At 37.0% G+C, this 13243-nt stretch overlaps 1 protein-coding gene across 1 annotated transcript in view; it reads right to left on the bottom strand.

The window, feature by feature from the left end:
• The window catches only part of UROC1 (urocanate hydratase 1), a 44660-nt gene that overhangs the window by 25372 nt on the left and 6045 nt on the right, over positions 1–13243 (bottom strand). Inside the window, exons 3-8 of the mRNA XM_039331308.1 lie at positions 11190–11283; positions 9378–9437; positions 6120–6248; positions 4549–4610; positions 3502–3568; positions 1401–1544 (exon numbers count right to left, since the gene is read on the bottom strand). Of these exons, the coding sequence (XP_039187242.1) occupies positions 1401–1544; positions 3502–3568; positions 4549–4610; positions 6120–6248; positions 9378–9437; positions 11190–11283 (556 nt within the window). The remainder of the gene's footprint in view (positions 1–1400; positions 1545–3501; positions 3569–4548; positions 4611–6119; positions 6249–9377; positions 9438–11189; positions 11284–13243) is intronic.

The following is a 13243-nucleotide window of genomic DNA, read 5'->3' as shown; positions in this document are numbered from 1 at the left end:
GCAGGACTGTGTGCAGCTTATATAAGTCCATGGGGGAATTAAATTCATGAAATACTGTATAACATTCTATACACAAACATCTGGATGAAGACTTTGCTAAACTTTGTGGACTTAATATGCAGTATGTAGGGTTTCTGAATCTGGGCTTCAAATTTTTGGAGAACTTCTATGGTATGGAAAATTCTCTTTGTTGTCATCTAGTGGGTGTCTGGAGATTTGCAGCCCAGATTTGTTTGCCCCACAATAGATGGCCATCCAATCAGATCGTTTAAGCCTGTTGAAATCACTGCAGCTAACCTTATCTGTCTATATCAGTTTCTAAGAAAACATTGAGAAAATTGAGAAATAAATTAGAGAAACATAAAGATTTGATTTTTACCTATAATCATTAATTTTACTTACCCATTCTCAAACAGTGAAACATCTCTGGTTCTTACACATTAAGATTTTACCAATTATTAGCGAACACTATATAAAATCTCTCTTATTACAATGTACTTATTCATTAGCAAGCCATAATAAACTTACAAATGATACAGGATAGAGAAGAGCAGATTACATGATATTACTGATATTACATATAAAAAAAATTCCAGAAAAAAAACTGGCTCGACATCAGTTTAATAAATAGTATGAGTCCAACTTTTAATCTTATATGTTCTGTTTGCATATTACTGGTATTAAAAATAATTACTGGCATCCAAAACCCAATATACTGACTTTGAAAACAGTAATAGTATTGTAAGCCAGTTATAAATAAAATGGAGCTGGCATCAGAAAAACAATTTAGGATTGCTGTCATTCTAGACAGAAAAATTAGGGAGACTGTCTGAAGGAATGCATCTTTTTTTACAGAATGACAATAAGTCTGCTTCAGTGTGATTGATTCCTCCATCCATCATATTTTAAATACCAGAGAGAGAAAAGTTCCATGCGGAAGAAGCATGCAAGGGTAGCTGCTGTTTTTACCCTTTTTTTGTACACTAGCATTGTTTATTGGGCTCTTCCTAGATTCTTAGGTGAGGGATGAAATACCCGCAGTAGACATTAAGCATCCTGAATGGGGATATTGATGCATAAAAACTATGCAAGTTGCTTGGATGGATATAAAGGGATTATTTGATGTGGTATTTAAAAGAACAGCAAACATAAATATATGAAAATAATAGTTAAACATTTCATTATTGTCTAGCTAGCCACAAATTCATTTTGTGGAAGATATGCATCAGATAACTGAGAGTGCAAATGGGCATGGAACCTTCTTGGGTCTGCTGAAGGGATTGCGGTGACATCTGATGCCAGTTTTTAAATGGGGAAAGAATGAATGGATAGAACTGGAAAGTGAAGAATGGGACAACCTGAATGAAAGCAGAAGAGAAAAACTCAACACAGAGGCTTACCTCAGCAATAATTCCCACACATCCAGCAATGACTGCAGCTTTTGCTTGGGCACCACTCATTCCTCCAAGGCCAGATGTTACAAAGACTTTGCCAGACAGATTCTCCACCCCTAAATATCGACGGCCTGCATTGAGCACTGTTAACTATAGCGAGAAATATAGGGACTGTAGCACATTTATAGTCTTATATACATGTTTATGCGTGTGAAAGAAAGGAGCCAAAGATAGCAATCCAGTTTAAACAAAATACTAATCATGTGGAATCCCGTGTGGCTAGCATGCATGCACATGTAAAGGTGTTTATCATATGGATTTTTATACATATTTGTGCATGTACATTTAGTGTACACAAACACCACAAACACAGCTTCAAGTTACCACTGAACTTCACTTTCTCTCTATTTGCATTCCAAACTGCTGTGAAGACACGCACTATCCAATTCAGAAGTGCCAGATATTTTTCTATGTGTGACACAAATAGATCCGGACAGTTTTCATGGGGAAATTGCTTCATGATTTTTTTAAGCACTGCTTGGGGAATAATCAGGACACAAATGTCTCAGATAAAGAAAATGGATTTCAAAGCTCTTACTGGCAGGAAAGCTCCATACAGTAAGCGCACCAAAAACTCCAGTGCCTACAGAAACTAATTTTCTAAATACATGCATCCCTTTATAGCATGTTTAACAAAGAAAGGCTACAACTTAGGATGCTTCGCCAGGAGAAGTTCCAGTTTTTGACACTGGCATCTCCAGTTAAAATAATTCCCATTAGCAACTGATAGGAAAGACTATCTATCTAAAACTCTTTCAATCATAAACTTGGATAAATAAACTGAACTGGCACAAAGCAATGCTTCAAAACAGTATTTTCCAAGTTTCTAGATAATTAATTATTATTATTTTCTGAATTAGTACTGGAGTCACAGTTGACTTTTATCTGTAGTCCATTTGAGAGCCTGTTCTGACATATACATCCTAAAGTGTAATTTTGCCATATCTAGACACTAGTTATTTTCCCTGCTAGAAACTGATGGCATTTTCTACATGCCAGAACAATAACAGCAATAAGATCAACATTTATTTTATGATAATAATATCTGGGTGATGCTATGGAAACTTGGTAAAGTCACTAGTGTGAAAATGGTGATTGTTTATGAGAAAAAGATATATAATATTTGAACTAGAAACATGACAGATAATTGAAAAGCTCTTTAATGGAAAGGAGAAAGCATTAAATACATTATTCGTTACAGGTTGTCCTCAATATGCCTCAATAAAAGGCATATATTGACTCTGAAATTATCCATTGAATCTGAAGGTTCTCATCAGAATAAGAAAATGTGCATTGTAATATTATAAAGCAAACTCCACTCCTTGTATATATGCACAGCAAAGTACTGTATATATTTTGTCATTTGTTTCTCTTCATCTGCATGAGGACACCAATAGGTTTACAGTAATCGTAATGATTTAATTCAAGGAATTCCAGATATTTTATTGAATAGCTCTAATCAGCCTGTGCCAGCATACTATGTCGATAGGAATCATAAGAGCGTTACCCAAAAATATCTAAAAAACACCAGCTTGTGTTCCTTGATCTAGTTTATTTAGGGGTACAATAGTCTTTCCTTTATGGCACAGAGTTAGGAAATTACTGCTTTATGTTTATTACAATAAAAACTCTCAAGCACTATAAAATGGATCCCTAAGCCCTGTCTTCAACAAAGTAGTAAAACCAGTCTAAATAAATAAATAAACATGCATAATATATAATACATCTATATATTGTGTCTTGAGTCAGTGTTGACTCCTGGTGACTGTCTAGGCAAAACCCTGAAGTTTTTTTGGCAAAACTTCTGAAATGGTTCATCATTGCCTCTTTATTAGGGCTGAGAGAATATGATTGGCCTAAGCCTAAGGTTACCCAGCTGGTTTTGTTCTCAAGGTGGCCCTAGAATTCGGTTTCCTGATATCTAACCTGCCGCATTAATCACTACATCAAACTGGCTGTCTAGTGTAAATATATTGTGAAAAACAACAACAATGAATTGGTGGCTTCATTTTCAAAAAGTAGTCTTCTACATTGGCCCAGTTCTTACCACAGTTCCATGGACTATCCCTTGTGGTCCAATGTAGCAATAGCTTCCAGCTGTCATCTGTCCATACCTGTAAAAGAAAAATTCTATTTTCTCAGATAGGTCTGAATGATATTACGAGAGCAAACAACAATGGTAACAATAAATATGCACCTACAATGATTCATCAGCCTAGTGATATAGATTGTCCAGTTAATCACCAATACTTTTTCACAAAACTGAAATATAATATCAAATGATATCTGACAAATTAAGTCTTGTACCCACTAATCTTCAATATTTATATTAACGGCTTGAGTAAAGAGTGAGAAAATGTAAATAATTCTAAATTGGGTGGAACAATTAAAATGGCAAAAGAAAATGTAAACCTATCTTCACAAGTTACAGCTGAAAATAATGACATTTGAGTGATAGATCCAAAGTTATAGTATGGAGAATATTTGGCTTGAAGATGTTCAAAGATTGATCACAAACTGGGTATGAATCAGCACTGTAGTATGTCTGTGGAAAAGGGAATGAAATTTTAGGCTGCATTATTAGAAGCATTAATTCATATGTTACTTGAATTGAAATCTGCATGAGTCAGAGCCATTCTGCAGTACTGTAATAAGTTTTAAAATGGATTCACAGAAACTGGAACATGGCAGTGAGAATTATCAATGGATTAGAACATTAAGTCCTATGAAGAGAGATGTAAAAAATGAAAAGTGGGGAAAATCTAATAGGACTCTTCCAACACCTGAAAAATATGTCATCAAAGAAGAAAGTCAAATGTTATAACCTCCCCTTCCATAATACAAACAGAGCAATGAATTTAAGTATAGGAAAGCAGATGCCAATTGAATGTTAAAAGATAAAGTTTAATGATGAGATAAATAAATAGTGAAGCCAATCACTCAGAGAGACTTTCAGCTCCACTAGATCTATTCAAGTGCAGCCTAGACAGATTTTTACTGAAAATGCTCTAATTTGCATATCAGCATTGTGTCTTTCCAACGCTATGATTTTACAGAAGAGATTAAAAAAAGAAACTTGAGAATGGATACTTACATTGTAACTCCTTTTGCAAACATAGATTCATATTCCTCTCTAGAGGAATAATTAGGGATTACCTAAATTAAAAAAAGTAAACAAAATTAGTAGGAATGAAAAATTAAGGAAATAGTCTCTGAACCAGATTTTGTTTAAACATATTCCCTTAAATTCCATTCTTATAGTCTGTGTGGGCTCATATGCTCATTCTTATAGGACATATTGGATTAATTTGACTTAATAAAATTCTTAAAACAGGAATACTTTTTTCAGGTTTACAGAATAAGAGTTGGAAGGTACCTTGGAGGTCTACTAATCCAGCCCCCATTCAAGCAGGAAACCTTGAACCATTTCAGACAAATGGTTGTCCAATCTCTTTTTTAAAACCCTGCAGTGTTGGAGCACCCACAACTTCAAAGCATGCTCAACCTTAATAAATTTTCACAATGACCAGAAGGATTGTTCAATGGAAACAAATAATCCTTATTAATTGCAAACTGAGATGGCTGGATGATCTGGCTTTCCATGGAACAGAAGAGAGAGTTACAGAATGCCAAATGTGAGCTGGAAAATTAAAGTAAAGTAAACAGAAGGAAATTAAATGGCTTTATGCTTTGTACTGAGGGGCAGAATCTTTTTTCAACGAATGGTTATACTGACTGACATGCTGTGGGCCACCCTCCAAAAAGAGGGAAAGATCAGGACAAAGAAAGGGGGGATCAGAAAAAAACTAAAGTAATTTATTACATGTAGTAGATTGAATTCTGTCAATTAAATATAGTTAGCAGACACATATCCTATGTATAGTCTTGTCGCTTATATAGTTGGTAGCATTTTATGTGAAATTCTGGCAAGAGCACATACAGCTTTAAAACTACATATGTTGTAGCCTTGTCACATGATATATTTGAGGGCAATGTAGCTGACTGACAGCTGAATAGGAACTCTCCATTAGAAAATGATGGGATTCTCATTTGATAAATCCTGTGTATATCAGCATAGGAATGTTTTTTGATAACTGAATCCAGACTTGTTCTGGATATCCAATCCTTGAAAATCCTGCACCCTCAATATCCAGCTTGGATGGTGGAACTTCTATCCACCTTGAAAATAAGGAGACATAGTGGTGGCCTAGCAGTGGCCTAGCAGTTAAGAGGCTTGTTAACTGGAAGGTTGCAGTTCGAGACCCAAGTATCACATGATGGGGTGAGCTCCTGTACTTGCCCCAGCTCCTGTCAACCTAGTAGTTCTAAAGCATGCAAATGCAAACAGGTAAATAGGTACCACTTTGGTGGGAAGGAAACAGCATTCCATGCACCTCAGCATATAGTCATGCTGGCCACATGTCTACACAAGCTTCTTCAGGCAGTACTGGCTCTCTCAGTTAGGAAACAGAAATGGGCACCATCCCCTAGAGTTGGACATATCCAGACAGAGAAAACCTTTACCTTTTTATAAGCTACTAATGAAAGGCCCAATCTCTCTAGAAGAGCAATAAATAACTATTGTGGACCTACTGAAAGGTCAAAACTAGAAGTGTCACAATTATAAAGAAACAGTGAAGAGGAGATAGTGTTGCCTTTATTTACCATGCCATTAGTGATAACTAATCGGGGTGCATTGCAATGGCTTGGGAAGAGTCCTAAGGGATGTCCACTGTACATAACTAATGTCTGCTCCTCAGTCATCTCAGATAAATAGTGCATCACCAGCCAGAACTAGAGAAAGGAAAGAAGTAATAGATTAGCTTCTTGTCTTAAAAGGATCATTGTTCTACAGATTTTTAATAGCTAGAACAGACAGAATGGCGAGAATTCTCACTTGATGAGAATTCCTGAAAAGGGGAGAGGCTGATTAAAAATGCATTATCAGGTGGGAATAGACGATGAGCTCTTAATCTAAAATTTTCACACAGAAACTGTTTCTCCCTTATTGTTTTTATTCATAGCAGGAATTAAAAAATAAACTTTTTCCTACTCCTGGGGAAAGACAGCTAAACTGATAAGTGGGGTGAAAACACGGACTGGTTAACAGCCTTTTTTATGATGGCACAGTAGAAATTATCATTAGAATTATATAGAAAAGTGCTGGTAGCTCTATTCATAGTACAATTCAATATTTAAAACTGCACAATAAATCAAAACTTTTCATTCAAGACATTAAAACTATTCAGGCAATATATAATCCCAATACAATTTCAGGTTTTTGGATTTCCTGTCCAAATCCTATTTTTAGTGGCCCATTGATTTCAATGAACCCCAGACAAAAGAAAATCCAGGGAAAAATATAGTGACTTGGGATGCAAGGAGGAGAAGACAGGGCAGATGGGATGAGGAGCAGGCTAAAGATTCTATTTCCCAGGTGCTGTGAACAATAATTTAGCTCCCCTCTCAGCTTTCCATACTGCATTTTTTTAGTTTTTCCTTTCATCAAAGGACTTTGGAATGAGCATTTCCTATTACAAAGGTTTGCACTAGTAGACGCTTGGATTTGTGCCAGGAACTCTAAAGAAACTTGGTTGGTTGGTAGGTTTGATTGATTGGTTCTTTGTTTACTTTTCCTGCAAAAGAACAAAGTCTCCTTGCCCTCTTCTCAAAGCCTCCTTGCCCTCTTCTCAATTTCTTTTTGGAAAGGAGCTGTCATTAGAACTAATGGCAATTTTGATCCGGTCCCATCTCTCATATTTACCATTTTCCAAATCATCATAGGTATTTTATGATAGCATAAGTTTTAGTCAACAAAGCCATGATGGAAATCTGACTGCCTCTGGAGGTTATCGGTTGGTTGACAACAGTGGTGGGATTCAAATATGTGAACAACCAGTTCTCTGTGTGGATGCTGCTTCCGGAAATCCGTTCTGGGCCTGGCCAACAAAAAATTAGCTACCAGTTCTGCCAAAGTGGTGCGAACCAACTGAATCCCACCACTGGGTGACAAGTAGACTTCTTTGTGCACTTAGTTGGCCACTGTGTAAACAGACTACTGGACCAGATGTGTCACAGGGATACAATCCAGCAGGGCACTACTTATATTCTTATGTTGTATTCATTAAAAATGTCATCCAGCCATTCTTAATCAATTGTTTCCCAAATGTATTGGATTTCATTGTTGAGACATTCAGGCATTCAGCAGAAAAACGTACTGGGCCATTTTGGGCCAATTGCTATCACTGAGATCTAGTCTACTTCAGTAGGTTGCTATAAGGATCAAGGGAGGAAGGGAAGGTTAATCTCAGTTCCTGGAGAAGACACCAAATAAATAAATAAATAAATAAATAAATAAATAAATAAATAAAGTGGAACAGGCAAGTAATAGTAGTAAAGTTGGAAGGGACTTGGAGGTCATCTAGTCCAACCCCCTGCTCAGGCAGGAAACCCTACACCATTTCGGACAAGTGGCTGTCCAGTCTCTTCTTAAAAACTTCCAGTGTTGGAGCATTCACAGCTTCTGGAGGCAGGTTGTTCCACTGATTAATTGTTCTCACTGTAAGGAAGTTTCTCCTTAGTTCTAGGTTGCTTCTCTCCTTGATTAGTTTCCACCCGTTGCTTCTTGTCCTGCCTTCAGGTGCTTTGGAAAATAGCTTAATTCCCTCTTCTTTATGGCAGCCCCTGAGATATTGGAATACTATCATGTCCCCCCTTGTCCTTCTCTTCGTTAAACTAGACATACCCAATTCTAGCAACCTGTAAGGTTTGCCCTGGAATACCCTTTTTCTTACAGGCAACTGTAAGAAAAAGGGTATTCCAGGGCAAACATGGCAAATTATAAATGAGTTTTTGTAACTCATTAAAAATGAAAAAAAAAGGCAGCATTGATAACATGCAGCAGGAACAACATTCTGAGGTGCGGTTTTGCTACAGTCACACATCTTTTAAAACAGTCTCTTTTTCACAATACCAAGCAGGGAGAACAAGCTGGCTTTATCGCAACGAAATAAAATCATTCACCCAATAGCTATTCTTAAGTAACCAGAATGACAAAGACGTATTGTTTGTTCTGCTGTGAAACTCTTTTGAGGTATCACACTCCTATCAGAATAGGAGCAAAAGTACAGACAGAAGGCGTCCACAGATTGTGTTGTCTCGGTTGCACTGTGCAACTGAAGATGCATGCCCTAAAGTACACCAAGGCACGCTAGATACAAAATCATGCTCATCATATATTTTTAGGAAGCATAGTTGCTATTCTGAGAACAAAAAACTCAGAAGGCTCCACTCTGCCTGGGAATCCGGGAATCCTAATTCTCAAAAAACAAGTCAGCAGAACTGGCCAGTCTGGCTCACTTCTGTGCATGGGGACTTGCTGCACGTCCATCTATCTCTTTATTGAGAAAAGGTGAAAGCAGTGCATGAAGTTAGCAGTGAACTAACTGGCTTGGTGTATGGCAGGGGTCTTCAAACTTGGCAACTTTAAGACTTGTGGACTTCAACTCCCAGAATTCCTCAGCCAGCCAGGGCTGGCTGAGGAATTCTGGGAGTTGAAGTCCACAAGTCTTAAAGTTGCCAAGTTTGAAGACCCCTGGTGTATGTAGTCACATCGGTCCTCCTGCACATTTCTGTTCAAGTTGGGATAGTCCTCGGTGCAATCTCCTTTGAGCTTTGCTTTATGGAAGCACAAAATTGTGGAGTCCTTGGTGATTTCTGAGTTTGGATGCTTTCTTGCCGACGTTTCATTATCCAACTAGGTTACATCATCAATTAGATTCATCCTCACTTTTCTCCTTGTGCATAAAATATGTAAGTAAAAGTTACAATAGATTTCAGTTATGGTCAGCTGCTCATCAAATTTTGCTTAAACAAAATATTTTTTTTCCATTTGTGATTGAAAATATATCTACAATATCATACCTGTGCCCAGTTGCTGAACACTTGTCCGTTTCCTCCATATGTTACAAGTTCCTGAGAAAACTGCAAAAGGTACATTTTAAATCCATACAAGATTTCAAAACAACTCCTATACAATGATATTAAGATCTCTTATGTCTATCTCCAGGACAAGTTTTTTTATCTTGAGGACAGCATATAAATCATGCAAAAAAGATGAAAGGTATTTTATAACATATAGACATAAAAGTTGCAAAAAATGTAGTCAAAGAGAGCAAATAATGGTTAATATTAAATGAGATAGAGAAAATACAGAGCAATTTTGATGAAATAAATATTTATGCATTATATATTGATTTAGAGAAAGAACATGATACAGGCTTGGTTAGGGTTGCTGAATATGATAAGAAAAATATATGATGGAAGTAAAGTGTGTGATTAATAGAATCCTTAGGAAATATTTCAACTCTGAAAAAGGAGTAAGGCAAGGAAGTACAAGGCTCCCTTGGTTGTTTAATGTATAATAAATATATAACAATGTGTCAGAAATGTATTGTATAAGAAACCTTTGTGATGATGGTAGAGATATATTGACATGAGTCATGAACATATACAGTATGCATTTTGTATATGGATAATGCTGTGTTTAAATCTGAGAAGACAAATGGTTTGCAGGGAATGATAGACAGATGCAACAAGGAATATAAATCTGAAAATTATTGTACCAAAGACCAAGATAGGTACATCTGATAGACAAAATGGAGTGAATGTTTGTAAGCTACATATAAATGTCAAAAAACAGAGCAAGTTGATAAATTTGTATGCATTGATACAATGTTTACTAAATATGGGAAAATAGATGGAGAACTTTTAAGACACAGAAACGGTAGTTTATAATATGAAGTTGTTGTGAGGAATGGAAACTGGTCAAAAGAAGTAAAAATGGAACTTGCTTATAAGAGCTTGCTTCTGCTGACTGCTTCTCTAGAAATGAGAGCTAGTTAAATTGGAAGACAATAAAAGTTGGGTGCAATGGGAATGGCAAACTAAGAAATGTATGTCTAAAAAGTTGTAGAGTCAAGAATGAATGGATAATGAATCAATTTTGACTAAACACAAAAGTGAGTCACCAGTTCAAAAATTGTACGGTGAAGTCGATTATCATATACAGAAAATAAAGGATTACGTTATCAAGAAAATATATAGAGGAAAAATGAATGGGTTGAAAGGAAGAGAAAGACTATGAAAATCCTACTTAGAGTTGATAAGATTCTTAGAAAGAGACAAGTGAAAAAATTAAAGAATAAAAGATGAGGCACGGTGCAGAACATTTATATATTTATTCAATTTATATGGCTGCCCATCTCTGATGAACTTCTTGGATGAGAAGTGCAACATTTCTAATAAAACAATCAAGAAAATCCAGTTGCCCTTTGAAAAGCATTTTTGGGATAAAAACAGTTACAATAATACAAAACTTAGAATACAGAGAACAGGGAATAACCCTCTGGTTTACAATTTCTTTCTGCACTTTGATAATATTGCTTGACTGAAAGAGAATAGGATGATGGCTATATATGTATGAATAGTGAGAGCTGGATATTATGGTTTGTAAACAATGGTCCACAACTTATCAAATTTTTCCAATCTAGCTAATTTTAGGTTTATTCAACAAAGTACAGTATTGTTAAAACAACCATCACTTAATACATGACCCTAATCACTGTCCCCAAGTTACAGGGGAAACTGAAATTTACCTCAAAAAAGGCAGTGCATTCTCATGAACATGCAAGGAGATTTCTTTCCTAGACCATGTTTTCATCAAATATTCATTACCTGTGCTACTGCAGGATCAAGGTTATTCATAATCATATGCATTATTGCAGCAGCTTGTTTGGTTTTGCAAGGATATTCCTGAATGGGATAAGCTCTGAAATAAAGGTAGAGATGAATTAATTATTCTCTGTTTTTACAACTGAATTCTCTGTCTGATGGATAAATTAAAGGAAAAACCAATATAGAAAACAATTAATAAAGATAAAGTCAATTAGAATGCAGGGCGCTCTGTTATGAATAAGACCATCTGAACTCAGTCTAGATTACTAATTGGTAGATTAGGTTTCCTCTCCCACCCCCCTCAAAAAAAAAAAAGAGAGAGAGATTGGTGTACTAAGGGCTTATTTCTACATAGTGCCCTCTGGATATGTCAGATATTTCTCCTTTAAAGATTTGTAGGCAAGTGTTCTGTTCACATTCCTGGATGAATCCAACCATGTTTTCCAATTAATTCTGAACTGCTGTACATCCCTGACATGGAATACATACACATGTGTGTACAACACATACATAGATAAGAAATAGTTATCAACATTGAATAGAAATAGACATAGTGCCATTCGCAAACAGTTTGGTTAGCAAATACATCCATCTGCAAAAGAAATATCACAGTGGGTTTTTTTTTTTTCAGTTTCTCTTGTTCTATGTTGATTTTGGAAGGATTCCATGCCGAATAAAGAAAATATATTGTTTATTCTGACTTTGTTACCTGATCTTATTTATTTAGAATCTCAGTCCAGAAAATCTGTATCATCTCAGCTGCATGCTTATAGAGCGAGAGCTTTGTGCCCTTGGGCACTCATTGTTTTTAACTGCTATGCAAATTTGGATTATGAGCAGAATTTGAACTGTTCATTTGAGAATCCAAATATAAAATCCAATTGGAACAAACAGATCTTGGACAATTGTTAACAAAAATGCTTCAAAATGGAACACTACGTTTGAGGAATGTAATTGCCTTTTATCAGATTTTCAAAACTACAGCTCAGAACAATTCCAAAAGCAAACTTTTTTCAGCCTACACTCAATGTAGGATCTGTGTTGTGCATTACAATCAACTCAAAACAAGTTCAAAATAATTTACACTTTTACACTGGCAGAATGCGTTTGCCCAAAAACATTAAATGAAGTAAACAAGATCAGTCAATGAGAAAAAATGAATTTTGCATCTAATGATCAAAGATATTTGAGAGATCAATGCAACAGCATTTGGCTGTATCTCATTTTCCTCCTCTCTCCTTTTTGCAAGCCTGGGGAGTGGGTGGGCTAAGAAAGAGAGATTGGGCCAATCTTCCACCGCTAAGAGACAACTTGTACTTGGGTCTCTCAGCCCTAATTCTTCAGCTTAATCAAATCATCCCACAATGCCAGCCTACGTCTGAGGCCATGTCTAGACCCGTATCCTGAGTTTGTTCAGTAGGTTTAGGACTATAGATTATACATGGAATGCACTATGGATGATGACTACTAGATGGCGGACAAGAGGCACATAAAACTAATCCTTTGCTACTATGTGTTGGCCATCTACATTTTTCAACCCAGATAATAGCCCTAAACATGCTTAAACTAAGCTTAAAATGGCATGGAGTGTTTTATAGTTCAGTAACAATGCATATATATCAGTGGTGGTGAACCTATAGCACAGGTGCCAGAGGCGGTACTCAAAGCCCTCTCTGTGGGCACACGTGCCATTGCCCCAGCCTTGCCTCCCCCCGTGACTCCCTCCTCTCTAGCAGCCCCCCTGAAGGAGATTCACCCTCGAGCATGGCCCACATGGAGCAGCGCAGCCAAGGACATGGCAGCCAGGCAGCATAGACAAGAGTCTGCCCTCATACCCCATCATGAAGTTGATGCTGCAGGGCATGGGCAGAGTGTGTGGCCGCCATAGCACTGCTGGACTGCCTGGGCGTTCTGCGGTCGGCCCTGGAGGCGGTGAGTGGTCCTGTGGGCAGGCGGGGTGGGGGATGGGAGCGGCAAAGCAGGGGCGGGCAGGGGGAGTGGAGTGGGGCGGGGCCAGTTTTTGGGCACTCAGTCTCTAAAAGGTTCGCCATCAC

This window comes from Crotalus tigris, unplaced genomic scaffold, assembly GCF_016545835.1.
Source record: "Crotalus tigris isolate CLP2741 ecotype Arizona unplaced genomic scaffold, ASM1654583v1 scf7180000024437.13266115, whole genome shotgun sequence".
NCBI lineage: Eukaryota > Metazoa > Chordata > Lepidosauria > Squamata > Viperidae > Crotalus > Crotalus tigris.
The sequence above is the reverse complement of the archived record's forward strand: the minus strand, read 5'-3'. Positions and strand labels throughout refer to the sequence as shown.